Here is a 27,806-nt window from a genome sequence, read left to right as displayed (position 1 = left end):
GCGCGAGCGATAATAAAGAAAGTTTTCCTACTGGTGTACTTTTGTACACACAGGAAAAGTTATCTGATGCCAGTGTGTGTTTTGGAGGCATTTCTCCGATTGTCGGATGGAGTAAGAATTTGTGCGCTGATGCGAAAGCTCAAGTTGCCCGGAAGGAGGGCCGCAGTGCTTCACGAGGAGTCGTATCATATTAGAGCGACGTATATGACTGATTCTTCGAATATTCGGTTAGAAACAACTCAATCACCCCCTCGCGATCAGAGCCGAACGAGTAATTAAATCAACGCTAATCTGATCTTCCCAACACCCACGTACGGCTCGTTTCTCATCGGAAACTCGCTGCGAACGAAAAACAAAAATAGACGAGCGCTTAGCTTGCTCTTTCACTTAACGCTCCCTTATCGAGGACCGCCTAACCCATAACCATTGTCGTTCTCGGTTCGACGGTTCGATGCTGCCGCCGCCGTCCTTATCACATCCACACACATACACCAGTACGTTTCACATCGTCTCTCCTCATGAACACAGTGTAGTCGTTCACACACACACACACACACACACACACACATACCTGTACGGAGGAACATCTCGTCGGACCTCGCACAACGTTCCAAACTTTGCAAGCGCGCGCGATGAAATTTTTCGTCTCGTCGAGTATGAGATAAGCTCAGCTCGCTCGATAAGTACGCGGCGCGGAGAAAGGCTCACATTTTTCCGGATACGCTTCTTGTTTACGCGCGGAAACTCGACCGTGGTGGGTTAGAGATCTTTTTCTCCCCGCACTGTTTGAGCGGAGATCGGAATTCGCGCATCCGCGGGGACAATATTTTAATTTGAGCTTCTCCGCGCCGAGCGCGCATACATATATATATATATATATATATATATATATATATATATATATATATATATATATATATATATATATATATATATAACGGACTACTGGCGTTTCGGTGTCGAGGTAAAAAAATAAATTCGTTTTTTCTGTCGCTTCTCACTCGTGGGCACACACATATGTATGGTATGACGGATCGAAAACGTACGAGCCAGGTCGTCCGCACTGATCGAACGAGCTGTGTTAGATAGAAGAAATAAAGTATGCAAACGTTGATCATTTTCGTATCAACGCTTGCGTCAATTCGGATTCCTATGCGGAGAGGACACTTGCGTCCCGCGCGCTAAATATGTACGTTTACATTATATCTATACTGTGCGTGTGTCGGGTTCTCTTAAAAAAAATACAACGAAATCCTTTTCGTCCCCGATACACGACTCTCTCTTCCTCTGAAATTCGGAAAATTCAACAACGCCGCTTCGCAGCGCGATTCGTCTATTATCACTATGTTTTTTTGTAGATATTCGTGTTTACTTTATGTAATAATAATAATATTATACACAGCGTATAATCATAAAGAGCCAATTCGCCCGACGACCGTTCCTCGCATCGAATAAGCGCGCGAGAGAAATCCCTCCGCGTACGTATGGCCTTCTCTCCTCGCTCGTTGCATCTCCCTTATAACCTATAGAACTTACGCAATCTCGGCCCGAGCAGAGCTTTAAACACGAACAGATGTACCTACATACTTATATCGTATTATATATTATGTACACAGAGAGAGATTATATAATATGCATACATGCACAAGACTCTGCTCGGGATCGTTATACACAGGGGGATATCTCGCTGAAGGCAGGAAGGGGTGTTGTTGCGAGCCACTTTTCCGCTGCACGAGAGAAGGGACACTTGTCGTTGACGCTCGCTGAGTGTCGACCTCTGATGATGTATATGGTAGCTGAGGATTGTTTAGAGGTGACAGCAGCAAAAGGTACGTCGGGCGGGCCGATGCTAGACTTGGGTGACCTGCGTCACCGTGTGGTTCGTCGCCATGTTGCCGTTGTTGTTCTCCGCGTGTTGGGGCACCGGCAGCCAACGGCCCAGCAGTTTCCAGCGGCAGAACAGCTGGTTGAAGGTCGTCCTGAACTGGCGCGACATCGCGCAGTACAGGATGAAGTTGATTGCCGAGTTGATCAGCGCGAGGATGTCCATCGCTTCGCCTGCAACGACAAAGACAAAGTCGGCTAATTAGTTTAGCTCCGAAGTTTTATTTATTTCACCCGTACGCCGATGACGCGCAATCTGCATAAAATCATCGCCGAGCGAGTCGCCGGGATATATTATAGGGTCGAAAGTTTCATTGAAACTTTTTAGATTTCCCAGCAGGACACGGCGAGTGCAGTGTATTATCCTTCTTTTGGTAAATTACATCGAGTTTTAGCATAATACGCCAAGTGGCCAAATAGTTTCAAACAACTCTCCGTCACTCCCGGAAACTTGATTATTGTGCTTGTGCAGCAGACGCGTGTGCCAAGCTTCTTTTTAACTTGGCTTGAACACTTGTAAAAATCTTATCCCGAGTCGCGTGTATAACCGACCACGGATATATCAGACGCTAATTGCTCTATTCATCGCATGCGCGTACGCGTATAATATCCGGCCACTTAGTACGCCGCTCTGATTAAAAGAGACACGAGCTAACCGAACTTCTAAACTGATTCAACACGTTGCGCGTCGGTCAGAGATTCGCGTCTATGAGCGGCCGGTACGTTGCAAACTTTTCGAATTAAAAGTTAAGCCCGCAGCCGGCTGCAGTGTGGCCTAACTGTTTTTAAATTCCAAGCGCGGGAAATTGTTTCTCGCTCGCGCGCGCGCGCGAGACGCGCAAAAACACAATTTTTATGTTAAACGCCGTGGCCATTAGCGCTCGCGGTGTTACGTTTTCATAAAGAGGGAGATGGTTATCGGGCAGGCTTTTTCTCTTCCCCTCCGCGCTTGATGCCTAATTCAGTTCTCGCTGATAAAAACTTGGCGGGACGCGCCGCTTGTGTATTTAAACTTTCCGCGCTCGTGCCAGAGCTTTTGTGTAGAGGATCACCTATAGTATTCGGGTGTAGTGTTTATTTAGGGGATGTTGGAGTATGCGTATTGTACGAGTATTATCGCTAATTAAATGGAATTGATAAATCTCATGACATAACGAGCTGATTAGGGTATCGGTTTGAAATAAATTTCAATTTTTTTCGTAATTAATGATGCGTTTATAGCGAGCGTAGTAAAAGGGAAACTTGGAAGGGCGAACACGTGCGCTCGTGATTTGTACTAGCAACAGTCTACGTTGCTCGTATTCTCATAATTACAGGCGTATATAAAAACTTTTCAAGCTTTTATTCGCGAGTCCCATAAAGCACTCGAAAGCTCGGCTAGAGAAAGTTTTTAAAATTATGCAGCGGGAATAAAAATTCAACGTCATTGTTACATACGAGCATAACGAGATATGCTACAAATTAGGGTCTGTCAATGCGATTATTATGCGCGCTTTCGCTGCTTTAGCGCGCGAAAATTTAAAGGGGCATACGGCTTACTGCGCACACTCGCGCGCCCGTTATTTGCGTTACGAGTTTGAACTTTCGATGAGTGTTTTCGAAACTCGGTGCAGCCTCGCGCTTTGAGAGTATTATGACAAAGAGTACGTTAACTCCCGAATTTATTCCGTTCGGTAAACGTGTTTCTCTTCGAAGAGAATTATTTTCTATGCTAATTTTATGCTTGCAATAACGCTGAGGCTTCGAAATTTATAACCGTGTGCTTTACGAGAAGAATTTATTTTCGGCGATGCTGTTATTATTATCAGTAGCTATATAAAACGTTGATTTAAAAGATACACACGTCATTAAACAATTTTTCTCACTAACTCAGATGAACGAACCATCATACAGTCGGAAAAAACTCCATTAGCGTCGTTCAGTCCATGATTATATAACGAAGCTGCCGTTCGCGTCTCGTTTCCTGGGATCGCGTGTACTTATTGTAGCTTCGATTTATAAAACCTGCGAGAGTGCAAACTTTTTCCGCGCGCATACGCTTTTTCTGCTTCGCTGATTTTTTTGCGAGGTTACTTGCATCTTTGGAGCAATTAATACTGGATTTCGATTTATTTTTCGTTTGCTACTTATCGGCCATTTTTATTTCTCCGTGTATATACTATTTTCCTACAAATGGAAGAAAAATCGCGCAGCTTGTAAAAAACTTTAATATCGGACGAACTTTACCAGCGTGACGATTTATCCCTTTTACGTGTAATATCTTTAAAAGAACACGACTGACCTCTTTTCCCGCAGAAAAGACATTTCGATTAAAAAATTACCAGCAAAGAAACTGCCCTCTTTCGCTTATTCTCTTACAAAGCCGGCAGAAAAAGGCTAGCAACTCGTCGGTTTCGACGTTTTGATTTATTAAATTAACCCCAAGTTCTAGCCGGCAACGACGTTTCTGCTCTCTCCACACCGCATACATCTCGTCACTCAGCCTCTTGCAGCCTCGCCGTGAAAAAGAATATTTAAGCGTCTGCCGGCGAGATAGGCTTTGCGCATAATTATCTCTCTCTCTCTCTCTCTCTCTCTCTCTCTCTCTCTCTCTCTCTCTCTCTCTTTCCCTCTCTCTCTCTCTCTCTCTCTCTCTCTCTCTCTTGCTCGATTCGTCAGAATTCGCCGCAAACGTCAAAGACTTGCGACGAAAAAAAGCTCCTCTCGCACGCGTCTGGCAAATGGAAGCGGAGCTTTCTCGCGTCTACGGGAGGATTTCAAGATCCATAATATCGAGAGCCCTCTGCTCGATATAATACCTCGTCTCTCTGTGCTTTGCGGAAGCAATTATTTCGTTCGCTGTATCGGATTACTCTTGCGCAAAATCCGATAAATGAATCAGACGAGAGAGAGAGAGAGAGAGAGAGAGAGAGAGAGAGAGAGAGAGAGAGAGAGAGATAGAGAGATACGTTGGCTACTTTTTGTCGATGAACGTTATAAGCGTATAACCTATATGTGGGAGAACGTTTTGCTGCGTGAGATTCAATTTCGCAGATCTTTTAGGGGATCTGTGAAGCGTGTGCGACGGCTACAAAAAGCCAATCGATATATGTAAATAAGCCACGGGGACGAGACGGTCGTCTGCGCGGCGGGAATTTCTTCTTATTCGGCCGAGCTTTTCGAGCGGTTTTGCTGCTGCTTCTGGATAATGGAGATAAGGGAGGAGCATCGATGCGGTTAAGTCATTCCGTTCTACTCTCTCCTCGACGAGTTGAACATTTTGAAAATAGCTACATGATCGTGTATAACGATAAGTAATTAAAAGCCAACAATTTTCTAAATCAAGTTCCTTCAAAAGGAAAAAAAAAATAATAATAATAAGTAGCCACAGCCGCAGAAAAACAAGTCGAGAATATAAGCGAGACCAAGAAAAGCCAACTAAGAGAATTAAGCTCATCTCAGCGAAGCGAGAGCGCAGCTAGCACTCCTCTGCCGCAGTACTTTTATTTCCGCGACATCTCTTTATAATTTGCCCGACAGCGTATATAGTCGAGCCAGGGCATCTTGCGCGCCCTGTCCTTCCGGTCTGTCGCCGCGGGCTTTCAGCACAGCAGCCACCGACGGCCGGACGCGATGTTAATTACACGCTTTAAGTGCGGCTTGACGTTCATTAAGTCCACTAGACATGCACGCGCGAGTTCAAGGATTTTTTCAGCGCTCCTGGCGTATCCCTTTGTGCGCGAGACCAAATATTAGCGCGGTTTGAAGGCTCGTCGTCGTCGTCGTACTTTGAAGATGGTTTATTCGGGCTGAAACGAAAGCTAGCGGGTTTTCGCATCAGGACTAGAACTTGCCGGCGGGTATTGTTGTGTGTCTTTGCCGAGCTGTACACCTATTGTTGTGTGCGAATTTCGGAACGTTGTAATATAAAGTTACAAGTCACAGCGCAGGGGAAATTCAACTTACACGCCGTCGTGCAATGTATACCTTTGCGTTACGTCGTGGTTAAGTAGATACGTCCAAACACGGTCAGCCGCGGCGGATGATCGAAGCTACGCTAATCCACGCCGAAGTTAAACAGAACGTGCTCCGAAAGCAATTTCAGCGTGTTGCGATACTCCGATTCGAGCGATATAACGAGAAAAAATGTCGTCATGTTGTACGTGCGCGCAGGGAACTTAATAATTCAAAAGCTCCCCAAACGTGTAACCTTGAATAACGGCGGAGAGTACGTGACTCCAACGGCGCGACCCGCAATTCGTTTTCGCGCGCGCGCGTGTGTGTGTGTGTTATACGCTCGTAACAGACTCCGAAGAGTAAATGCGCGCGAGCTTAATGCGCTCCGATTGATCATATTCAGCACATATCGGTTCGTAATTATAATTTACATGCGAATATCGTTATATTCATGAAGGCGAGGCGACGAGGGCGTTTCGTATACCGTTCACTTTGCGCCTGCAGACTGTACATATTTTATGAGCAGCTGAGACGAAAATTGCTTTTCCGGCGCGCACGAGAGAGAAAGGGAAGGAAGCGACATCATCAGCTGCCACTTGCGTGCGATCGAATAACGAACCGCCGTGTGCAGCTACGTTGAATGATTTATTCTTTTTTTGTGTCGTGAATTAAAATAATTCACGACACCAAAGTTGTTGTGCACAGCGAAGTGGTGCGGTTGCTGAAAGTTTCGATATCGAGATTAGAGGAGCTTTATCTCGTCGCGGCTGCGATAAAGGGCGACCTTCGGTGTGAATCATTATCGAGGCGAACCTGATCGATAGAATAACACAGGAATTCAAAGTTAAAGGTAAAAGCTGATTTGTATAGTCGCGGAATAATTAACACCCGATATAGTGAAAACTTTACACAGCCTGCGTAAAGCACCAAGCGCAGTGTAAAGCCGTTATTAAGCGCCGCAAGTGCAGTTAATACGGGGATTCCCTGCTCTCTCGCACAAGCGGGCGGGCGGCTGTATTTGCGTAATGTTCAGTGTCATGTGTGCCATATCTCCCGAGCCAACGGCGCCGATTGTTTTTTTCCTTTTTCGTTTTTGAAAAGCCCGCGTGTAACTGTACATGCAAAGCTCGAAATCTGTTGCGCACACACGTTCCGCGTGTTTTATCACGTAATAGAGGGCACTTTTATCGCGGCGTTGTAATGCAGAGATTATGAGCCGCCGTAAAAGTTGAAACACGCATTATCTCGCCGGGAATTCAGATGGAATTTGTTCCGCAAATATTTGCTCGAATGAAACGAGATTCTATAGCAGATGTAATGAGCTTATTTTACCATCGGAAAAATCGATGACCTCGGCAGACCCTTACATTTAAAAATAGCTCTCATTAGGAAGACTCGTTGTTCCTTTGCGCTGAACTGAAGAAAGAGTCACGTCCCTCGCGAGAATCTCTTGTTCGTGCATGTACTTGCACGATCTCGATTGATCAAAATCCTAATTGCCGCGCAAAAACAGAAAACAACACTACATACACATTTGGTAGCTGTTCACAACACGAAGACGCAGCTGTCTCGCGTACATCCGTAATAAACCGAGTCGAGCTCTGCCGCGCAGCAGAATTTGCAATTAGCGCGCAACAATGCGTCCACGCGGGGGGCCGAGAGTTTGGAATTCAGTCACGTGCAAATCCTGTCCATATTTCAATAACTAATGCGGCAGGCGCCTGCGGAGCTCGCGCGTGTAATAACCAGAACAGAGTCCAGTCTGAAACTTGTATTTCACGTCTTGTCCATTAGTAAATCGCTTAATCGCCCGTTAACTCCCTAAATTAGCTCCGGCAGCAGCCGCGCGGCGTGATACACACAGTGCGAGACGCTTTTCAGCAGTTCTCTCTCTCTCTCTCTCTCTCTCTCTCTCTCTCTCTCTCTCAGCTTCCGCTTGTGTGTATATTGCATACACGGCTGTGTCGTGGCGGCTGTACATATATATGTTCCGGGAAACGTATTCACGGAGTCGTGTTGGCAAATACGCGGCCGCGTGGAACGAGCTTGTTGTCGCCGTTGTTGTCGCTCATTTGCATATTATGATCGAGGCTTCGCTGCCGCACGAGCTTATTATTATGCCCTGCGTGCTGCGCCCCCGCGTTTAATATCAATGTGATGGATATGCTGATTCGGAGAAATGTGAATTCGCGCAAATAATCTCACTCCGCATTGATTTTCAGCTTTATTCCGATGATAAGCTCGCGCACGCGCTACGAATCACGCGCGCGAACGTTATATATAATTAACGCTGCGAGATAAATTTTCCACTGCAGTACGTAGGATCGAAAATACCGAGTACTCGTTATCGGCTATACTGGGCTATAAATTCGGCCTAAGGATCCTCGCGCGCTGGCGGCGAGAGGCATTTAATGCTGCGCGCGCACGGATGGAAGCTTAAGCGATATTGCGTGCCCGCCCGGCTTTATATTATGGAACACTGATGCACGCGTCGGGCAAACTTCTCGAGTTTCTCGCGAGGCGAGCCGAAGAGAGACGGTAAAGTATCGGGTATATTGAGCCGAGCGCGTGTATTCACGCGGCCCTATCGATGCCGCTGCCTCTGTATAGTCCAACGGATCCGCAGTATTCCGCTAATTTGCGCGCGATGTTTCGAGCGTCAAAGATATAATACATCAGCATAGCCCATCAATTTGAATTATACCTCGCTCGCTCTTGAATCAGCGCAGCAGCTTCATTTGCAGACGTACATACATGTACCCTCGACGAAAGAAAGTAAAACATCGCTTTTACAAGCGCGCGGGCGGGCGTTATTTATTCCGCGCGCTAATAAATCCCCGATTAAAGCGGTCAATTTATCAGCGCCGGAGAGAGAGGGAAAGAAGCTTGCACGCGCCGCTTGAAAAATACATCGATCGACAGCGGTTTTCAATTACCACCCGCGTCGATTGAATCCCTCGTGCAGACACTTTCACCGTGCGGCCGTTTCGCTCGGAAACAAGTAAAAACGACGCGAAAGTTCTATATTTAGCAGTCGCCACCTATTCTCCAAGGTCCTGCGCGTGCATTACACCGCGGGCGATTGTCTCTCTCTCTCTCTCTCTCTCTCTCTCTCTCTCTCTCTCTCTCTCTCGGCGCTGCTCAGCCGCTGCTGCCGCTGCTGCCGCTGTAGAAACTGAAACATTTAAACGCGACGGATTTTCGATACGAGCTCCGTCCATTACGCCGTGTATGCTGGATTATTAATTGGCACTGCTTTACGCACGCGGATTCGGAGGGATACACGCTCTTCTGAGTTTTGTTTTTTAAATTTGTTTTCAAGCTGGCGGTTATACAGCGGTGAGCTGGTGGATAATTTTGTAATGAGGGTTCGAAGCTTTTTGCGGCTGAATGTACACGCGTGACACAAAGTTGCGCAATGCGTGCTCTAATTTTTTCTTTTACTCTCGAAAAGTTTCAAATAGGAAACCTTGGCTCCTCGAACCAACGTCAGCATCATCCCTCTTTGCAAATAAAAAAAAAACTCAAGGATTCTGCGCTACATATACCACCTATACTTCATTATCTCGATTACAATCGTTAGTACATCTCCTCTGAGGGCCGTAACATTATTACAAGCCGCGCGAGTACCGCCGCGCAGGTTGCTATATCGTTACCTTAATACGAGTAGCTATGCAGAACTTGCTCGGTTAATTCGCGACTATTCCGTTGTCGTGGAGCTCGTGACGGAAACGAGTCGGTCGGGGGTATATATCCGAGCGATGTAGGAGACTCGTATAGGGGACAGGCAGAATACGCTCCGTTTCCATTAGGTGATGTATATGTGATCCGAATGAAGCGAGTGAGCGTAGGCTGGGTATCGACTATCGAACAAAGGAGGTCGGGCTGAGATGTACGTGTAAGCGTGGGGGATTTCGAAGGTTGGAAAGATGGAGGATCCTATCGCTGCTGACTGAATGTTTAATTTTCACGATGAGCTGTGTACTCATCGATACGTTCACGTGACTCTGTGACGATGAAAGCGTTATTCTAGACCATAGCAAAGTAATTTCTCCAGAAATCGAATCCGGCCAAAACAATGGATTTTATTAGGCAACCGGTGCAGAGCAGCTCTAGTATACACAAGCCCGACAATGAAATTGACCCACATTATGTGCTCTCCGGAAAAAAAGGTGAGGAGTAGAGAAGCTCCGCGCTCGGCGGACCGATGAGTTTTTGCCCCGAACCGGCGGGGAAAAGCTTTCCGCGTTCATCGGATTATTTTCGCGCAGATGTCCCGGTCGCCGTGTATTGCTGTTGCTGCTTTACGGTGACTTTATTTGCCGCAGCAATGAAGCTCAGAGGTATAGGGCTCGCGATTTTCATCCGATTTTTATTAAAAGTGCGTGACTTGACTGGATGCGACTTTATTGCGGAGAAGATCGTATAAACAGGTTATTGATGTCAATGCGCATATAAGAGAGGACAATTCGAGAAGCAGCGATTTGTATTGATTCGAACATCCTCGATTGGTTTGATAAAGGACCATATACGCTGCTGTGGTTATCGGTTTATCGAGGATTTTATTCCCCGCACAGCTGTAAAAAAGTATTTTCAATTTTAATCGCGCCATACTCATTTTGTATTATTGCTGCAGAGAGCTGCGCGATACAAACAGCTTTTATTGGCTCATTTGATTCGCGTTATATTGCTTATTGTCTTTCGTTTCCGAAAGCGTCACACAGACCTCGGCTAATTTGATTTTATCGACTTCTGTATTGCGTTAGCTCTGATTTAATTTCCGATAAATGCACGTGGGAATGAGTGTATAAGCGATTACGAGCAGTGTGCAGAGCCTACTTACACTGTGTAACGTATATAAACGCAGTCGCCGAAGGTTAATTCGATTTGCAGCCCTGTAGAAATATTCAGTCAGGTCTAAAATTTTCAATTTAAGGATTAAGAAGTGTCCCGTTCATGTAATATCTCCAGGGAAATTCAAGGAAGAGCCCAGTATTTTTCTTAAATAACAGAAGACCCTCGCGCTCGAGTATTGAGTCTCATCACGCCGGACCTTTTCTACTGCATACGAATCAATTCTACGACCTTCGGTTCTACTTCGAAAAATTTCAAAAAACCAACGATCGATTCGCATACCAACACACATCGACTCTCGCCTCGTAAAACCCGCAGCGAATAGAAGGAAAGCTTTATCCTCGGAACAGCCCTGCAGGCCGCATAACATCGATATAAAAAAGTCGGCAGCTTCGCCGAACCTAAATAAAATCTCACTCGCGAGCATATCCCCCCCGATAAATCTCTCCCCGAGACACACACCTCTCCCCATTCTCATCGGCCATAAATTCATTATATACGCGTTTCTCTTCTCTTTCCAGCACTATACATCACGCGAGCGAGACGCTCAGCTGTATATATAAGATATGCGCAGTCGTGTCTCGCGCCGACTAAGGGATTTCCAAAACGCGTCGTGCGCGGTCTAATCCATTATGAAAACATCGCTGCCAGGGTCAATCCAAAGTGCAAACAGTTAGTGGAAAAGCTGCAAGCGACTGGCTCTCTTAGGCTCCTCGGGGAGAGGAGAGGAGAGTTTTTCTCTTCCCGCGCTCGGGGAATTTTTTCCGGATTCCCTATATTTTTTCGGTGATGGTCTTGATTCTACTCGATGCGGTGCATTTTAGGTACGGCCGAGAGAGAGAGAGAGAGAGACTCTTATACGTGAGGCCTTTTCAAATCGAGCTTATACTCTCCCACAGTGTGGATATGCTGTCAGCTTAAAAACGGATTATACCGATCGAGGTATTCTTTTGAAGTCTGCATCCTGTGCGCATAGACGTTTCTCAAACACGCACTTTTTGCTAGAACTTCGAGTCCAGGAATAGTCGAATGACGTTCTCCCCTGTATCCATTATTGCCCGCGAGCTGTTATTTACAACGTTCCCCGCACATCCGTTCATTATTTATAGGACACAATTTCCAGGCGAGATGAATCAAAACACAATCGACGCTCACGTATAACCTACCCCTCGCTCATCACGCCTCTCCATTTCACACTTTATTAAACGCCGATCGCGCGTCTAATAAATTCGCACCTATAGCTCCTAGTGTCTATCCTGTAGCCACAGGTGGCATATATTATTAACAAGGAAAATCAATTCCGTTCGATCATTTTTAAGCTCGCGCCGCCGCAGGCCAGTCGCGGCCGACATTCCGGTCACGCGCTCAATATCCTGATTTCTCGCGAAGCTTCTTTCAAAAATGATATATCGCCGCTCGAAATTGATTTTTCTCCCCCGAGACCGTTCGCGCATTTCGAATGAAAACGGCAGATAGCGCGACGACGATACATAATCGAAAATCGATACGGCTAATCGTCCTATACGTTGCGGCTTTTTGCATATCGGTATGCGGCTGACTGTCTTTTTGTCGAGCGACTGTGAAGCGCCGGGGCAGCTCACCCCGGATCGAGGTAAATATGTTGCTCTTGAAGTTTTTCCGCTGGAACGAATGCGGATGACAGCTTTATGGCTTTTTCGTATGCATAAATCGCAGCGCTAGGAGCTGATGTGTATTATAGAACTCGAGAGTCGTCGCTCTAGTTTTTAACAGGGGGATTCGCCGGAATTTTTTCGCTCCAGTGGATACATATTTTTTTTTGTGTGTAACGGCCGAGAAGATTTATTCGGACGGTGAAAACACGGGAAAACATCGGTGAAAATGCTTCAGAGCCGACGAGCGCTTTGACAGTTGTTGCGCGCGAGAGGCGCATTGATTTAAAAAAATACATTTTCGCGCGCTTATTAGATTTTCCCCCTTTGGTCCATAAATTTTACGAATTCGGACACCACATGCAGAGAGAGAGAGAGAGAGAAAGAGAGTAAAAAATAACAGATGGTCGCGCCACGTCGAGAATTCGTGTTCTTACTCAGTTGTATTAATATCGGCCTGTGTAATCTCGCATGGTGGCTATCGCGGGACTTGAAAATTACGAGATCCGTTGTGAAACGTGCGAAATTGGATGTCTGGACGGTCGAGATAAAATCCATACTGGCTTTCCGCCGAGCTCGAATATTTCTTTATAGTGTAATTATTCCACACACATACGGAGTTCGCGCGCGTACGAGGATGAAAAATGGAAAATTATGGAAAACCGCTTTTCCTGTTTATCATCAACGCTTATACCAGTGAAAAATTATAATGGATGGATAAAGTTTATGCGAGCTAATCACGCGAGCATCAACGGGAAACGCGGCGATTTATTATTAGCAATGCAGAATTCACGGAGCTGCGTATACGTTATCATATGCACACATACAACGCACTATAAAGGCTATAAGACTACGTATATCGTTGAAAAGCATGCAGCGAGTCGAATGGCGGCGCTTATCATTTAATTAAGTCATAAAAATAATTACGAAGATTAGGCGAGAGGAGGAGAAAAGAGCAACGCGCAAAGAGGCAGGCATTAGCAATGCAAAGTTAATTCCACAGTTCTCAAGCTCGCTCGCTCGCGTCGAGTGGTAAATCAGCCTCTGCCTGCACCTCTATACGGGCCGCCGTCGTTTAATTCAATTCGATCGCCAACACACACACACACACACACACACACACACACACACATAAACACACTCACGGCATATAATTAAAAGCGATTATAGAGAAATATAATCACGGTAAATTACCATATCAAAATTGTAATTCAAAGCGCGGAGATCGAGTCTCGTATAATTTTCCACGCCCGAGCAAGCGGAATTCGATCAGAGACTTATCGCTTAAAACTCCGCGTAGAGGACGCGCGAGAGAGCCAATAGAGTTTCTGAATTATCAGCGCGCAAGCAAGCATTTCCCTGGGGCTGCAAATCGTACGCGCCTCGGCTAAATCACAACTTTATAAATATGCGTCGTCAGCCCGGCGTGTATATAATGCCTCTGGAGTTTGGATATACGTGTATATATATATTCCTGGAGGATCGGATTTTTGGACTGCGGATCGCCGGTCGCGTCGTGTTTGCCCTTCACGCTCCGCGGGAGTTATAGTTTGTATTTGATCCGATGGGTAAGCTTGCGCGCCGTTGTTGCTCTGCTATAACAATGGATCGAGATTCAGGATACGTATCCTATATACCTTATACGAGATGATTTAATTTACCCTGAGTAGGATCAGCAATACCACTGGAATCAACATCGCGCGATCGAAAGTTCGATTTAAAATGCAGCTATATCGCGTGTAATTATGCAAAACAGCAAACAAGGACTAACAAGCATTTCGGTTACAGCGGCGGACAACGCGTGCACTGTATAAACTCGGCGTACAGAGAAACTAGTTCCGCGAACACATTTCCATTACCTTCCAGCGCGATCGATAAGTCAATCGTTAAAATTGACTCCGCGCGGCCCATAACGACACGAAAAATTGCCCATCGACAAATATTGAGAGACGAAAGAAACCGCGTACACCCAGCGGTTATATAATTACTTTCCAAACCCTGTAGACACGATGCATATGTACGACCGATGACGCCTAATCAATAGGATAAACATATGGAATATCAGATGAGGGAAAATATTTGCCAGAGACACGCATACCGCGCCTCGCCCTATGTGCAACAGTCACTTAATCGCCGAATAATGGGCTCCTTCTACGTCTACTTCCGCCTAATATTCCCACCCTATCGAGCTAGCTGTCTCTATATATATATACGCCTGCACACAAAAGCTCCCGGTCTAATTAGAGTGTTCGGCGGGAATTCATCATTCGCTGCGGCAGCTTTTTTTCGCCCGTCCGAGTTTCCCTCCCTCTCGTGTGTATTAGGCTCTCTTTTTTTTCGCGAGGAAAAAGCTGCGAATCGCGTGCGGCTGATAGGCATCTGCGACGTGGTGTAGCTACACGCATTAGGCCTGGAAGCTTTCGCCTTCCGTATCTCGATTAGGCCTCGTATTATACTTATAGTGCTACAAAAAGGGGTTTCCACTTTGATGTATATTACACACTGCGTGTGTCGCCGCGAATTTGCGAAAGGCCTTGATTATGACGCGTCGTGGAACGCGCGGCTCAAAGCGCTCATCAGCGTCGGGCATTTCGATTGCGTGGATTGATGCATGTATCGAATTAAAAATGCGAACGTGTACACAAACAAAGTCAAAATTAATACAATAACACTCGCGGCCGCGGCAAACGCTGAACGTGACATCAAGATCGTTCGCCGTGATTATTCGTGCGAGCGCCGAGTTATATAGTGTTATTGACGCGCGCGCGATAAATTCGCTTTGATCGTGCTCCGATAAATTTGACGTGAACATAAAGCACGATGCAGATTTCGCGACAGATATCTCTCTCTCTCTCTCTCTCTCTCTCTCTCTCTCTCTCTCTCTAACGCGCGAGAATCAAAGAGAAGCCGCGTATGCGCGAGCTCGCTCATTTTTCAGGCAAAATTAATCGAGTTTCGCGACGAGAGAGCCGTGTGCTTTAATCCAGAAACATAGTGAAAAATTGCCATGACGTTGATGGAATCGCTGTTGATTTCGGAAAAGTTAATTAGTCGATATGGTGTGTCTATAATATGATGTGACGATTAGAAGGAAAAAGATCGCTCGTGTCTTTTAATGCGGAGCACTCGAATTAGTTGAGCTAGATAAGACACGTTTTTTAATTAAACTGCCCGTGCATACGTTTATATACTCTTGTATAATATGCCTATGCAAGCATCTTTAATTAAAACTTTTTCGCCCCGAATACCGAGTAAACACTATCCCACTGCCCTCTTGAGAGTAATACAAAAATTTTAATCGACTTTCCCAGCTATCCCCGCAAAAAGTACAATCAACCTATACTCGCCGCTTCATTTCAAACTACAAAATCTCAGTCTCTCTCACGGTTATACATTAAGAATTTATATCACTTCTGTGCTCCAGACGAGGCGTACATAATTCTAGCTTGGGCTGCATTGTCATTTTTACGACGTCTGCCTCTTCCGCTCTCCTCGCTCGCGTTTACATCGCTATTGTTGCGCGAAAAAAGGAGCCATTTCCGCCGCCGGTGCTTTTGTCGGGAAAACGCGCGCACCGTTGCTGAAACAACACGAGGTCCTCTCGAGCCTTAAATAAATAAACCTAATAAAAAAAACCAGGTCGAGCTTTTCGGTCGGGTCGCGAGAGCTATTCCAAGGGCTCAAAGTGTCGTTGGGCATTAGCGCGTATTATAGCTCACATGTGCCGCCGCCGCTGTTATGGCTCGTGGCCGTGTGATATACAGTTGGAAGCTAGAGAAAGAGAGAGAAGGTATAGGAGTGTCCAGAGTAAAATTTGCGTTATTACGTAAGAAATACGGGCTGCAGGTTAATGGCTGCGCGAGATGCTTGTGTGCGAGAGTGTAGGGAGAGAGAGAGAGAGAGAGAGAGAGAGAGAGAGAGAAAGGTGGCTTTGTTGTAGGAATGTGTACCGACTGCGAGCAGCGGCATACTCTACTGCTTTGCTTTTTGGAGGCTTAAGAGTTGTTCGGCAAGTTTGTTACGCTGCTCTCGTTTCGAGTGTGGAGCTTCGCTGTACCTGTGGTTCGGTGAGCTTTTTCGTTTGCGCGATTGTTTTGCTATATATAGCCAGTATCATTTTTCTATGCTGCACTTTCTAGAGTCTCGCGCAATATTGTTTTTTACAGGTATGAATATTATTCTCGAAAACAATGCATTTCTGTGGCAATACTGAAACCTCAAAAACAAAACAAAACAAAAAAAATGTATACGAAATCATGCCAACGATGCCGCTTTCATCAAAACCGTGCCGAGCGTCGGGTAACATTTTCCAAAGAAAAAAAATCAAGCCCAACAAAACAACAATAGCACATATATCCTAAAAATTTACAATTGCCGAGTCAATTACTTAGGCGAAGAAACAGCTCGCATCGAGGGTATATGAAATCCAAGATAAACGAGGGCGACGCACGAACGTCAAAGAAGCCGTACGAATAGTGCATAACTCGGTCCGCGAAAGCCTCGCGTATAGTATACTCTGCTAAATGAACCACTTAACTCCGCTGCGCTTCCTTCTCGCGCTCGCAAAACTCATTGTGCTCTCCATTCGTCGTCAACGTAACTTATTTCCCGTAGGTACAGCCCGCTCGCAGTAGTGGCGCAATAATAAACTCGGGGGTATACGTTGAATTAAAAATAACACGACTATACCTACAACCGCATGCGGATCTCGTGACGTTTTCATCTCTTCGCGGGGCGTCACGAAAGTCGAACCGCTACAGCCATTAGCATTATTACCGTTGTATGTGCTTGGCGAAAAAAGTCGAGGCTGATACATAAACACGCGTATACACACGAGGGGCTATACAGCCGTATTGTTTCGAGCTTCAGCCGGTTTTTCCTATAGCTCGCGCGGGCGAATATTACGTCCGGAAAATATCGCCGGGATGAAACGTGTTCCCCTCCCTCCCCCGTTTCTTTCATTCGCCGCCGCAACGCAGATTAAAGCCGTATGGTTGTGCGCGCGCCTTCTTGCTTCTTTATGGAGCTTTTTGCTCGCTGGGGGGAATTGATTTACGGCGTCGCGCAACTTTACGCGCGTGTGTAATTCGGGTAAACTGTTAGGACTCGCTCTGGATTAATAAGACGCGCCGAGAGCGTATTGTGGCGCTTTAGTGTCGGAATTTATACGCGCATTACGCGCCTTTGTGGGAATTGGTTGGACGAGTTTTAATTTTATATAAGATAGCTAGAGAGCAAGAAATAGCCTTTATTACGAAAATTTTCAGACGCGCATCGCAGAGCAAAGTTCGAATACAACTAATCGATGTCTGACTCTAGCGCGGCCGTAACTACTGGTTAATGTACAGCTCATGAATATACATTAAAATTCCATCGTCGGTTCCAACTTGGCCTGGCGAAACTATTAGCGGGAGGAGGTACGTTGATGTATAGTATGTACGGATCCATTTTATGTTAATACGCGCAGGAATAACACGGTAATGGTAAACTTTATCTCGCAGCGAGAGCGAACTATATGCGCTGCTCTCTATATAGAAAGCAGCGAATAATTATACCCAGCAGTATAATTCACTCGCGTGTTTATCCAGTGATTCCGAGATAAATTTACGCGCTGATGCTCATCAGAAACAAAACGATGAAATAATCGCACTCTCGTCGAAAATCAACAAACTGCTATTAGCCGTTCGAGGAGCCGTAATAAGCCAACGGCGTACGTATACGTGATATATAAGACACAAGGCCAGCGTATACGTTTAGCGCGCGCATAACTCGCATATATAGACGTCCGCTCTCCGCGCTCTCCTTTTGCATCTGCTCTCTCTCTCTCTCTCTCTCTCTCTCTCTCTCTCTCTCTCTCTCTCTCTCTCTCTCTCTCTCTCTCGCGGGACCGCTCGATAAACTCGCGGAGTAACGACACGACGCCGCCGTTGGCTAAGCAGCTGCATCACGCGCTAAACGAGACCGTCGGGAAGCTTCGCGAGAATGAAGACTGTATACACTGACGGCGTCTGCGGGAATAAGGAGGAGGTGATGTAGAATCGATCGAATTATAACATTTTTTTATTTTTCGTAAAAAATATGGAGTAAGGAGTCCATAAATATCCCGACTCCCCGGCTTTTATCTCTCTCTCGGTGTTTCGGACACGGTCCTCGCTCTCGAGTATATATTTCACTTCCGACTGGCGGAGCTTACGCTCTCGGTGAGGAAGAGGACAGTCGGATACACATCTGGAAACATCTTGAGAAATACCCGAAATCGCATCCGACACACACACACTGAAGCGGAGACACGGGCCGGTCGAGATAGAAGCCGACAAAAGCTGGCCGGTGACGTTAGAAAGTTATATCCACCTCTCCGCAGAGGCGATCCAGCGGATTGAGACAGAAGAAAAAAGTATCTATATATAAGTTATATATCCCTCGTACAAAAGTATACAAATATACAGGGGACGCGTCGAGAATTGTATATATCAAGCTTTGGCTCAGCTCTCGAATATAACGGATGTACTCGAGACGCACAATGGCGTTTCGATTACCGACCTTATTCGCCGTCGTTCCGAGCCATTTCCCTCGGGATAAGAGAGTCTCTCGCGGCGACGAAAAAAAAAACATACGTCTATCCACATATATACGTGCGGTGGGAGAATCGCTACACAGTCGATCCCCCCGAGATGAGACAAAAGCGTATAAGACGCGATTCGCGCGACAGGCGTTAAACGCACGCGATGCACATACGCGCGTGTGTATATAGGATAAAGCTTTGCTCGGGAGCTTTACGCTAGGAATAAATCTCGCCATTGGCGCCTCGACGAATTGCGTCGCGGTGGCTGGATATATAGAGCAGCCCGTTGTGGTGAAATGCAATTACAGACGCGCTTCTCCTTCTTTATATCGTCGCTGCTGCAGAGTTTTACTGCCGGATGTGGTCAGCCCGTAGCTTTCACTGCTTTTTGATGGATGAACGATGAAAATTTCATACGCGCGCCGTTTTCGATTAACTATACGCTATACTTGGATTCGTATGTGCGCGCGGTTTAAATTTATCAGATAAGCGCTATATACTATGCGAATGAATAAACCACGTCGTCGGGGTATCTGTATATTTAATTAACTTTGGCGCTACAGGTTTTTATTAAGAATCGGCGGGTATCGTAAAGTTTTTTACGAGCCGCAATCCATATACAGCCCGCCATATTTACGTTTTTCATCAAGCCACGGGAGCAGAAGGAAATAAAGCGATCGGCCCGCCTCTATACTCCCTCTGTGTGTGTGTGTGTCCTAATGAAAAATCATTAACGTCCTACTTTTCAATTACGAGCTTCTTATTTATAGAAGGCGTTAAACAATTCCCCTCGGCCTTTACGACGCGATATTCCTCGCGCAGTCTTTATTGCCCTCAACGCGCGTCGCCTCGCTCCCAGAGAGTACACATCGCTCTATATGACACAGTGAGAAACAATATCACGTGCGCGCGTCCGTCCCCCTTTTTTTATTCAAAAGCTGTAACCCCTTTTTTAACGAGGCCGACGTGTCTCCCTCGAACTTAAAAGCTGATACGCGAGAGACGTCGAAGAGAGCGGAGGCCGTATGGGATTTTAATGCTTCTCGCGCGTGGGCTTTTATCGTTTAAAGCTCTCGCGACAAAGAGACACCGCGGTGGGAAAGGAATAATCGAGCTGCAAATTAAATCGCCGAGGGAAAATGCACCACGCACTCGAAGCGACGCTCGTCGTTAATGAATCACAATGGAGTTCCGCGCGCGGCGGGAAGTTACTTGAAGCGTCTCTCTATTGTGCTGTAGGCGGTGGGAAATTGAATGAATTTTCGGACCGGCGAATTATGCTCGTATGTGGGCGGCTGAAAAGCTCGACTCGAGATAGTTTAAACTGGCTAAATGCGCCGCTGCGGCGCTTTATCGAGTTGTTTATTGCTTATCACGCTGTTCCGTATCGTTATACGCAGCGTGTGAATAAAGGATACGAGGCGAGGGTCGCTTTCAATGGAGGAAAAAATATCAAGCAGTTATAATAATTAGTGGAAGTTTGAGAAATGCAAGAGTTCCCGCGGAAAAACGAGTTTGAACTTGCTGCGATACACTGCTGCGCTCGTATAAATCCCATGCTGTATCCTCGTTTCTCTGGTTCGACGATAAGAATGGAAATTTAAAATTCAAAATGTCAGCGGCAGCGACGACGGGTATTATGATACTACAATTGTCGCAAACTTTTCAGAAGTCCATTGAAATATACATCGCGCGGCGAGTAGAGGCCATCCTTCCTCGCGCATTATCTGCATACGATTTCGTACGGACGTTATGTAACTCTCGAAAAAAATTAGCATACAAATTTCAGTCGAAAGACATTCTCCCTTCTATAAGGCAGCACATACTCGAGATCGGAATTATATCTCGTCGCTACGGCGTCGTTCCGCCAAAAATGCACGAGAGAGAGAGAGAGAGAGAGAGAGAGAGAGAGAGAGAGAGAGAGAGAGAGAGAGAGAGGCACATCCTTTCGGTCTAATGGAAATTCTCTCGTTGCCTCGTCGCTGCGCAGAGAGAATGTTCTTAATTTCAAAGTGCGCCTTATGCAAAACAGCGCCTCTCTCTCTCTCTCTGCCGAGGTCACATCTCTCGCGAGTCGATTGAAATTCGCTGTCAATTTATTATTCCATTATACTTTCGAGAGACGCATTAACCCGCGGCTGCTGCTGCTCGTAAATATATAGAAAGATTAAAGCCTGGACTGTGTGCGTGGCAGCGCCGCCGCTGTCGGTGGATTATGCATCGCGAAATGCGCGCAAGAGGGAAACGTCGAAGACAGGCTTGCCTTAGTCGGTCTGATATTCTTTTCGAGTTGTGCAGTATCGTGTGAAAATAACGAGGTGCTGTTTTTCACTAGCGTCTGCGGGTGGTGAGATCGTCCGAAATTTTCGTGATTGCGTGATTGATTGCTTAATTTCACTTGTAGTAAATAAAATGTACGTGACAATATTATTAATGAAGATTGAAGTGTTTATATAAGCACTTTGTATATTAATACGGTTGATCGATTTTTTCTCTTGCAACCAGTAGAAATAAGCCTTTTTAGTCAGACATTCACATTATGACAGAAATGCAACGTATAATATCCTTTTGAATGAATTTTCGGACCGGCGAATTATGTTCGTATGTGGGCGGCTGAAAAGCCGACTCGAGATAGTTTAAACTGGCTAAATGCGCCGCTGCAGCGCTTATTTATTTGAGTTCGAACTCTTTTTCATTTCATAGTATCAAAGTCCTTAAGTTATCAACGTTTATGGCTTCTTTTTGCAAGCGGTAGCGTTGGAAGACCTACGAACGCCATTTTGTAAAGAGAACGAAAAACTGTACGTATACATAGAAGAAAATTCAATCAAGTGTACGTTTTTTCAAAGCAAATCTATTATAAAAACGTACACGTCAATATCTTCGATAACGAACATCTGATACAGACATGAATACACACACGCGTGCTTCACACACATGCAACTTAAATCCTTTTACGCCAGCATTGCGATACTCGTGATTGCGTTTTTCTGCACGTATAGAAGAGATTCGCTAGAGTTGATTTTCTTCTAGTCCTTCGGACTCTGCTGATATGTACTCAGCCGGACGACTCGTGAGCTTCCGAAACATATCGTAAAATATATAACAAATAGTTCGAGTAAAAACTTCGTGCGCCGAGTTTCTAATCAGAGTCGTAGTTCCGCGTCCCTATAAGTTAGAAGCTAGTCGATGTAGGAGTTTCAAAAGTTCGCCAAAGAGGAAATGCATGCGGAAGAGTCAATGTTCGGGTTGAATTATTATCAAATTAGATCATCCATCAGTGTGATGATAAACAACAGTGCGGGGGTGTCTCGTAGAAAAAGACAGCGTACGACAGTCAGCAAACAATAAAGCCGCAGAAGAGAAGTAGCGCAAGAAAGCCTACAGGTGCCAAAGTGAGCTTTATACCGCAGAAATGAAAAAACCATCACGCGAAAGCCCATAAAAGCACCAGACAGTCAAAACAAACGTAAATGCGTGCACACGTCGTAAAAAAACTTTCACGTCTAGTAGGTACAAAAAAAAAAAAACGAAGCAAGCGTGCAAACTGTAAAAGCCACAGTGAAAAAAGTCCGGTCGGAACTCGCTCCGTAAACACGGCGAACAAATCGAGCGGAGCAAAGTAAGACGCAGCCGTGCTCGGAACCAGTAAATTCAGCGGAATACCGAAAAAGCGAGTGCCGTCTGTAAGAGAGAGAAGGAGAGAGACAAAACCCGTCCACTTGGAGAGATCAAACAGAAAAAGAGCGGCCCGAGTCATGCGTTCGGATCGAAAATCGTAAAAACCGAGTTTGGCTCGTCAATATCTTCGTCGCCGCTGCGATGCACTCGCGCGGCTTATCGTTGCCGGGGACAAAGATACTTTGTCGAGAAGAGCCTCGAGGGACCAACGTTATCCGTCTTTCTCTCTCTCCTTCTCTGATTTTTTGGGCGGAGCTTTAGCTGGAAGTTTGCAGGGCTGAGCTGTTGAGTAGGCCAAGGCGGAATACCTGCTGATGAGCTGCCTGCGCGAGGTGATCTTTTTCTCCAAGAGTTTTCGGGTAATGGACGAAAGTGATTAGATTGCGTGCTCGTGATGTTCTGTGGAAATCGCAGGTGGCCGGCCTTTCGTTCGCTTTTCATATCGTGAGTAAAGGTGTTTTCTTTGGGTTTTATGCTTTTGTTCTTCTTGTACTGATTTCGTTATAAATATAAGCTATATTTTAGGGGATGATGTCGAGAAGCACTGAATTTATCGAACAAATTGTCTCCTGAAAAGACGGAGGGAAGAACAGTGTGCTTCAAAGCTTAGCGGTAAGTCTCTAAAGCTTAACCAGTAACTTAAAAGCTCCGTCTACGTTGTTTAATGAACCATGTAACGGGAGCGATTTCCCGCGTACTACTACTACGTTAATTACAGGCGTGGTTTCGTATTATGAAGTAGATCAACTTTTCAACTTGCTCAAGTCTCCGCAAGCGTCCGACTTTTATAATAGGATTACACTGGTAATTAAAAGGGGTAGAATTGTTAAAAGTGTATCATTGGCGCGAATCTCATTGCTCTTGATAAGCTAGTGTAAGTTATGTCTGTCTAGTAAAGAAGCCCTTCTAAAATATAGTAACCTATGCGGGGGATTCGCGATAAAAATATAGTAGTCTTCTGTAATGACTTGTCTTTTTCATTCAAGCTTACACGCAAGTTATTTTCGCTAATTTAATTACATTTACAAGTTATGCCAATTCACGTTAGCTTTCGATTCATGCGAAATGACTCATTCTTATCATCGTCCTCTGTGCCAAGCTCGATACATTTTCATAGTAGCAGTTATGAATACGCGAATATGAAAAAAACCGGCATCTATTTCTCACTTCGATTTGAAAAAAAAAATTCATCCATCAATAACGTAACGATCCACATATCGTAATATCACTGTTCCATAAAACATGAAAAGAATTTGAATTTAATTTGCAGATAACAGTAGGTACATTTTAACGACTTCTAAGGCTCAGCAAGCTGTTAATGCCAGTTTGAAAGATTGCCCCTGAGAATTCAAGAATATCGAGGCAAGGTCAAGGAAAAATCTCTTGCGCGTTCAATCACTTTCAATTATTTTCGAAAGATTCTACTTTGCAAAGCTATACTACGGCCCAGTATAACGACACGAGGTAAGTTCATTTAATGGCTTCTAAGGTTAACGAAGCTGTTAATGTCAGTTTGAAAGATTGCGTCCAAAAATCTGAGAATATACCGAGTAAAGCTCTCGGAAGAAGGAAAGTTCCATCATTTTGTTCTGCAGCAATGGCAGTTCAACAGCTGTCTAAGAGTTCCGAGAATTTTTCCCCGTCACATTTCAGGCAAGCCTAATGTGTTTTGCAATTCGTAATCGAAACCCTTTTAAACTCGGTGTATGGATAGCTTTGGTGTTCTCGTAGTTACGGTTGACCTATTTCTCTGCTGAATATTTTTTTCAAACGCTTATTATGCAGACCATTACAGAGTCTTGCAGCAGAAAGCATGCACATGTTTAGGACTCGAATCGAAACTAACAAAGGCACGTTTAAAGCTCGAAGTAATACAATATCCCCGCAGCTCCGTGCGCTCACGAAAAATCAATTTCCTACAGTTGAGCATATGTTCCCACAAAAAAGATACGTCGAACAAAAGCAATCCGCGTACAACACGACCATTTCCTGCGACCGATATAGTCCCCGCGTACACACATGCCATTATCCTCCTCAGCGGTCTATTGACATTTAATTTTCGTTATCAGCCCGCGCTTGTACACCCCATAGCTTCTCGCTCTTATACGCGCGTGCAAGCATACGCGCAGCACATTTTATCCCACGAATTACGCGGCCACGTATAAAGCATCATAAACGCTCGACATCTTCGAGCAGAATGAACGGCATCGGCGCGCAATGCGTCCGAATTACACGCGTCGGCGGGAAGCGAGCCATCGACGGCTTCGGACAAATTCCGCTGGGAAGAAGACGCCGCCGCCTCCGCGCGCTGCATAAAGACGAGATTAATGGGACTGCCCGCGGCAGCTACTCCGATGGATCATTAACAATATTTACGCTCGGCAAACTAGCCGTCCGAGAGTCTGCGTGTGTGAGCTGCATGTAAGTGCGCCGAGCTATATGTGCCGGATCTCCGGAGTCTCTGCTGCAGGCAAGGCTCTCGGATTGCTACTCGATAACGGCTAATATCGCGGCCCAGCGCCGTTGGCGTTAATAAGAGATGCTATCCCAGCGGCTAGAACGTGTGTATGTATCTGTGTGTACAACGACGACGTAGATATAACTGATATTGCGAATGACGACGAAGTTTCGAGATTGTCGTGTGTGCGCGCGGCTATATGTGCAGTCGAGCTTTCGAAGCAGGGGGAGTATATCGGGTTTCGAACTGAATTTCCGATGGACTTTTTTTTTCTCTCTGATTGTTTCCGTGGTTTTATTTATTCCTCGGGGATATCTCTTCCATTTTTGTTTTCCAATACAAGGGTTGATCCAGCGAGGTATTTCAAATACGATATGTGCGTGCGCAAATAAAAGAGAATTTTCTTTTTCAAAATTTCCCGATTTTTGATCAACGCGGCTGAACAATGAAATCCTCGCAGCACAGCCTCGAATCGGCATTATACAAGCGAGTCGTGGAGTTTCGCGCTTATAATATTGAATAGTCTTATGGTTCGCATCGATTTGTCATCGATTCCAATTAAACCGCGCGAGAAACAATATTTTGTTAGCGCACCGTATAATACGAGGGAGGTAGAGATATGACAATGAAAAACGAGCCCAGATGTATCACCCGGCTATATACACATATAAAGCCGCGCGGCTGCGGCTGCAAGAATGAAAATAGAATCGTGCGTCGGGGCGTTCTGGAATTTCTTTGTGCGGGCTCTCGGATTATAAATTTTCAATAATAGAATCTATATCCGTTGTTCCGAGGGAAAGCGTTAATGCGCGCCCCTGTCGATGCGGAGGCTATACGTTATACATCCGGAAAGCGCGAAGGGTAGTGTGCTTTTATACGAGGGCGGTATTTCTCCGTGCGACGATTGTTTTATAATTCTATGGAGACACAGCAGTGCAGTGCGTCCCTCGAGTTCGATTAATCAGTCAATTACACATTTCCCTCGATCTGGAGTACGTGGACGGCTTCCGTCGCAAAACCGCGCGCAAAGCGGAGCCAATTATGCCTGGACCATAGCGCGCGAGCCTTCCCTTGTGCGATTAAACTCCCATCCCTCCGGCGACCCATTGATCCGCATTAATACCCCATTATATAACTCGTCGAGAGGGAGAGAGATGCAAACGATGCGCACTTGGCTGAATTCATCGCGGCGGGATAAAGAATCGACTTTCCAGAATATAAATCGATCGTCTAATCCCGCAGCCGGGCTCGGAAGGATAAATATAAGGTATTTAGAAGCCGGTTCGGATTCTCCCGAAAGAAGTCGCGGAGACAATCCGCGAACGGCTAATCCGTCCCTCTAATTAAGTCTCGGGGTGATATCTCCCGAGTGGCTCTTCATTATCCGGCTTAAGACGCGCTATACAGTGCGGGCGAAATCTCGCTCGAGGATCGGGGCAAAAAAATAAGCTTACCCAGCTTGACGTAGCACGTGTTGAAGAAGTCGGGCCCGAGGACGACGCTGAGCAGGCCCAGCGTGCCCTGGGGGAACTCGGTGAGGAGGAAGAGCAGCAGAACGGCGAGGAGCATCTTGGTGGTGCGATCGGTCTGCTTTTCCTTGTCCATCATCCGGGAGGCCTTGCGCTTGCGTTTCTTGCTTTCGGCCAGGTTGATCGACTCCTCCATCTTGAGCATGGTGGTGGAGGTGAGCTTTTTGCGGCGCTTCTTCGCCTCGACCAGCGCCATGATGAGTCGCAGGCTGAGGATCGTCAGGGCGAGGCAGGGGATGAGCTTGATGACGACGCTGTACATCCAGAAGTTCATCTCCTTCAGGCCGTTCTGGGCGGACTCGGTCAGCGCGACGAAGTAGAGGGTCGCGTTGTTGGCGTCGGCGCCGCTGCGGCCGCTGTAGTAGTGCGACGATCCGTTGCCGGTCAGGTTGATCTGGCGATCGTTGGCGTCGAGGGTGACGTTCTTCGAGGTGACCTCCGTGGTCACGTAGAGCGGGAAGCAGATCAGCGGGCAGATGACGTAGGCGGCGACGATGGCCATGATCGTGCGGTTGTAGCTGCACCACTCGCGGTTCTTCTGGGGGTGGGCGACGGCGATGTACCTCCAGACGGCCAGCGTGACCGTCAGCCAGATCGAGATCGTGTGGAAGACCTGGGCGAAGTTCGAGTGGAAGAGCACGAAGACCGTCCAGGCGTAGGTGTAGGTCTCGCGCTTCGGTCGGTGGTAGAGGTACGAGTGGACGGCGTAGGGTATGTACTCGATCATGACGAGCATGTCGGCGACGGCGAGCCCGGTGAGGATCGCGTTCGTCGGCGAGGACATCTCGCGCCGGGTGAGCACCGCGATGTTCAGCCCGTTGGCGATCGAGCCGAAGATACAGACCAGCAGGCTCGCCCAGCCGTGGATCGCGACGTAGCTCGTGTGGAAGCTGTCGACGCCGCTGCCGCAGGTGAAGTTGTAGCCCGCGCTCGCGTTCGACATCGCTTACCGGTGTGACTGCGCGATTACGCTGAGAGTCTCGTGTGTTCACTTCATCTCACTCCGAGTCACCGATGCTCGTCCCGAGTTTCTCAGGCGGGCCGCGATCGTCTGCCGGTACGCTCGTTCTTCCGGCCGGACGAGTCCGGCGACGACGAGCCGCGAGTCGCTCGCTCATGAGGGGGCGGCTCTCTGTGTACGTGCCTGTGTACAGTAGAGCGGCGACAGCAGCGGCGATGTTTAGCACAGTTCAGGCGAAGTCTACACGCGCTCGGAGAGCTGAGAGAAGGACTGTCGACGCGGCGAACGGTATCGCGCGCGGGCGTCGAAT

General features: G+C 46.5%; 1 protein-coding gene across 1 annotated transcript; it reads right to left on the bottom strand.

The window, feature by feature from the left end:
* Positions 1-941: 941 nt before the first annotated feature.
* On the bottom strand, positions 942-27,806 carry LOC100118228 (sex peptide receptor). Its single transcript, XM_008216207.4, has 2 exons — positions 26,461-27,806; positions 942-2,058 (listed from the first exon to the last, which is right to left on the bottom strand). Exons 1-2 carry the CDS (start codon positions 27,476-27,478, stop codon positions 1,850-1,852), a joined length of 1,227 nt encoding a protein of 408 aa, XP_008214429.1. The 5' UTR covers positions 27,479-27,806; the 3' UTR covers positions 942-1,849.

This window comes from Nasonia vitripennis, chromosome 2 (assembly GCF_009193385.2).
Source record: "Nasonia vitripennis strain AsymCx chromosome 2, Nvit_psr_1.1, whole genome shotgun sequence".
NCBI lineage: Eukaryota > Metazoa > Arthropoda > Insecta > Hymenoptera > Pteromalidae > Nasonia > Nasonia vitripennis.
The sequence above is the reverse complement of the archived record's forward strand: the minus strand, read 5'-3'. Positions and strand labels throughout refer to the sequence as shown.

Excerpts from the sequence above, each read along its gene's own strand:
- LOC100118228 (XM_008216207.4), bottom strand. The coding sequence starts at position 27,478 with ATGTCGAACGCGAGCGCGGGCTACAACTTCACCTGCGGCAGCGGCGTC. Across the intron at positions 2,059-26,460 it reads CACGTGCTACGTCAAGCTGG|GCGAAGCGATGGACATCCTC; the intron begins GTAAGCTTATTT and ends TTGTCGTTGCAG.